This window comes from Prunus dulcis, chromosome 6, assembly GCF_902201215.1.
Source record: "Prunus dulcis chromosome 6, ALMONDv2, whole genome shotgun sequence".
Classification (NCBI taxonomy): Eukaryota; Viridiplantae; Streptophyta; class Magnoliopsida; order Rosales; family Rosaceae; genus Prunus; species Prunus dulcis.
This window is the reverse complement of record NC_047655.1, coordinates 10,558,927-10,562,707: the sequence shown is the minus strand read 5'-3', so window position 1 is coordinate 10,562,707 and position 3,781 is coordinate 10,558,927. Positions and strand designations below refer to the sequence as shown.

General features: G+C 41.5%; 1 protein-coding gene and 1 long non-coding RNA gene across 2 annotated transcripts in view; both read right to left on the bottom strand.

Annotated features, from left to right (window-relative positions):
• LOC117630258 (sentrin-specific protease 2-like) overlaps positions 1–692 on the bottom strand; it is a 2,521-nt gene extending 1,829 nt beyond the window's left edge. Inside the window, exons 1-2 of the mRNA XM_034363004.1 lie at positions 291–692; positions 28–195 (exon numbers count right to left, since the gene is read on the bottom strand). Coding sequence (XP_034218895.1) covers positions 28–195; positions 291–586 — 464 coding nt within the window. The 5' untranslated portion in view covers positions 587–692. The remainder of the gene's footprint in view (positions 1–27; positions 196–290) is intronic.
• Positions 693–2,165: 1,473 nt separating this feature from the next.
• Positions 2,166–2,638, bottom strand: LOC117629644. Its single transcript, XR_004586135.1, has 3 exons — positions 2,592–2,638; positions 2,355–2,507; positions 2,166–2,261 (listed from the first exon to the last, which is right to left on the bottom strand). It is a non-coding gene; the product is annotated as an uncharacterized LOC117629644 (long non-coding RNA).
• Positions 2,639–3,781: the final 1,143 nt, after the last annotated feature.

The window sequence follows — 3,781 nt, the reverse complement described above, 5'->3', positions numbered from 1 at the left end:
GGACATTCCCAAAACCTTCTCATGTACCATTTGTCATCTTCAACCAATATCATGGGAAGTAAGCATCTCCCCTTGTTATCTCCGCAGCCAATTTCAACCGAAAAAAAAGGCATGTTGTGCGAGGTGCAAGTAGCTAACGGAAGCTGAGCGCTGAAAAGCTCAATGTACTTTAACACAAACATGCCACAATCGCCTCTGAAGCAAAACAAGAACTCGATCAATTCAACTAATGACATTCTAACGTAATTGACAATTGAAAGTAATAAAATTAAATAAAAAGTTGTGCTTACTCATTAGACTGTTGTGGAACATCCACACGCTCTATTGGCCACGGACACCACCAATCTCGGCTGCAATTGTTTGCATAAACACCTTCTTCATAAAAGTCGATGGTGTTGAGAAGATTTGGAAGCGTAATTGATAGCGGGGCGAGTTCTTCCTTTATGATGTCATCTGGAATTAGTGAAACCTTTGAATCGTACACTTTGATTTCACACAATACCAGATCAATCATTACAGCCACCCAATGCTTGTACTTCGTCAACATAAATGGGGTATACACCTTATAGACGTTCTGCCAATCCATCCCACACGGAGGAACCTTCCCATTTACAACGTTTAGTAAACTTTTTCTGATTTTCCACCCAACCTGCTGTTTTTTCCTTTTATTCTCCGCAAAGCAAGTACTTATGTGATTCTGTGAAATACAAAACAATCAATGGTTAAACACCTCCGATAAAGGTGTGTATGGATAATGTGTAATTATTAACGGCACTTGGTCAAGGCCGATGACATACCATAAAAAAAACATCGGTCGTTGTCCAGTCCGCTATTTCTACTTCCTCCAACTGTTGTTGTCGCTTCCGGATGAGATACAACCCCAAATCAATGTGCTGCAACATGTTTTTCTTGTCAATCTCATAATCTATGGACATTAAAACAAATGCATAATCAATTACACTTACATCTCCTTTCAGCCAACCATCAGCTTTCACGAGGGAAGCCAAGAATTCAATCTCAGCTTCCACGTTTCCAAATTGCATCACCAAACTATGAATATAAAACAGTTTTAGAAAATGGCCAATATTAAAAATTATATACAGTCATGCTTCTATCTTATAATTGCAAGGGACTTACTTTGGGTCCTGGCGCCATTCCCAACAAAGTTTCAGCAAATTCACCAGATCATCATGGGGAATCGCCTTCATTGGGTCTAACATCTTCAGTCCGGTTGTCTGTGCCCCAGTTTTTGGAACCAATTCACTGGCTTCAATGATCTTCCACTTCGGAATGATCCTCTTCCTTTTCCTTAATTGGACCCCTTGTGCGGAAGCTTTACCGTTATGATTCAACCAGACGTTCAACTTAGATAGCACAGCTGTGGGTTGATCCAAATCAATGTCCCGGATACTAAACTCAAGCTGTGTCCCCTCCGTGCTCTCGCCAATGTCACCCCCAAGCAACATGACTTCATTATCTTCTTTCTCACATTGGTTTCTTTGCACTTCCTTTTCCTCACTTCTTTGTCTTTTCACTTCCTTGCCCTCCTTTTTTTTCCTTTGCAGTTTCCCTCCCTTGCTGCTTTTTCTTTTCACTTCCTCTCCCTCACTGCTCTGTCTTTGGGCTTTTTTCCCTTTGCTACTTTTTACTTGCACTTGCTCTCCTTCACTTGTTTTCCTTTGCCCTTCCTCTACCTCACTTGGTTTTCCTTGCACTTCACCCCCTTCAATCCCCTCCTCTTCCTTTTCCTCTCCCTCATTTGTATTACTTGGCCCTTCACCCCCTTCAATCCCCTCCTCTTCCTTTTCCTCTCCCTCATTTCTATTACTTGGCCCTTCACCCCCTTCAATCCCTTCATCTTCCTTTTCCTCTCCCTCATTTCTGTTACTTGGCCCTTCATCCTGTTGAAGTAGGTCATCCATTTCCCCATATCCCTTAAATAGATGTGAGACGACACAACGATTCGTCCTCTGTTTCAGTAAAGCTAGGTCCCTCCTTACTTCCTGCTCAAACTGAGGACCTAAACATTGGTCCAACAGTTTTTCCATCCGTATGACCTTTAAGTGAAGGACGTCTTTTTCCCGCTTTACTTGAAACAACTCGGACCTCAACAAGCTTACCACCTTGTTCAACTCATCAAGATCACCACATGAAGAAGGAATTGACTCTGCCGAGACAACAGCAGGGCGATCCTGTGGCCAACTCCAATATGGCTGTCTCATTTCCTCTTCACTCGGACATAGCGCCCGCAACTGAACTGACTGTTTCAGAATACAGACAAGAGTCATATTAAATCATTCTACTTCATAATTTCATTCAATCTTATCAATAGTTCCAAGGGCTGCAAACCAAACCTCTTTGCTCTGGAAAAAATAATTGTTCAACTTTCTCATCTCTGGAACAGACGTAGTAGTTCTCCATCGCAAAATACGCGGGACAGCGGTCGGATCAACAACCTTGCAGTAATTCAGGTCCGCCATTCTAGGAATTAATTCATATACCCAAATCTACACAATTCAAAGGACAAAAGTCATTATTTATGTTTTAAAGATAAACAAAACATAACTGACATGAACATTATTACCATGTACCTGGAAAGCATACGTGAAACCTTTAAAACTCCAGCCACTCCTTTGCGCTTCACCATGCTTATCCTTCTTGCCCTTCTCATTTCTCCGGCTTGTTCCCGTTACCTTACTTTTCCCCTTCCCTCTTCCCTCTTCATTTTCAAAGCTTTTCACATACTTTGTTGGTGCAGAAAATAGACTGTCTTGGGTTTTGTCAAAGGACACCGAACCCCACGGATACCTGTTGAACGCATCCAAGTCCTCTACAAGGGTCAGGTAATTTAGATTGATGTTCAAATGTTTGTCCCTTCCCAAAACCACTAACTCAGCAAAGTAAACAAGAGCTAGCTTGTAGATGTCATCTTCCTCTGTGCACCTCAGAAATGCTTCTTCTAAAGCATTGCATGTAATTCCTTCGTCTATAAAATATCTTTTCTGAAGTCTGATTTCATCACTCTCTCCACTGGAAACTTCAGGCACTTCCCCAAAACGAAGCCCTGTGATCAAACAGAAATCCTGACGAGTGAACTGAGCAACGTCACACCCTAATAAGAAACTCAGTCCATCCAAGTCTTTCACACCCTGCCCCGCTACTCTACGCAACACAACCCCATGCACAATCTGCCCGCTAAACTGAATCTTATCTATATTCAGAAGATGGCCAAAGCATGATGTCTTGAATTGTTCTAATTGTTCCGCACTCAACTTCGCTCGAATTGCAGCTAGAGATGAATTTGCATGTGAGCAGTTGTTCACCCGTGACGAATATGCCTCTGCCTCTGGCCATACCAGCTCCACGTTGGATCCCATTTCCTCAAATACAATGTGAAATAACGTGAACACATATACTACCATGTATTTGCACAATCACAACTAGTCAACCAGGCACATTACAAATTTTACAAAGTACATGAGCATAGGGATTACTGATCACAGGCTTTAACATCATCAACGCAATGTGACACATTTTGTGCAAATACATGTTAATGCAATGCTTATGTGAATTACAAACAATTTCACCTGTTTTATTTATGGATCCATACTCGTGTGAGTGCAATCTAGGCAAGTTCTGCACTTCACACACATGACAATTATTGTCATTTCATACACAACACAAACTAAATAAATAAGAAATATAGTGGAAGGAAGCAAAGCAAAGCATCTACTCTGCTATCTGCTTGCTAAGCAATTGTCAGATTTCATCTTTCTTTCTA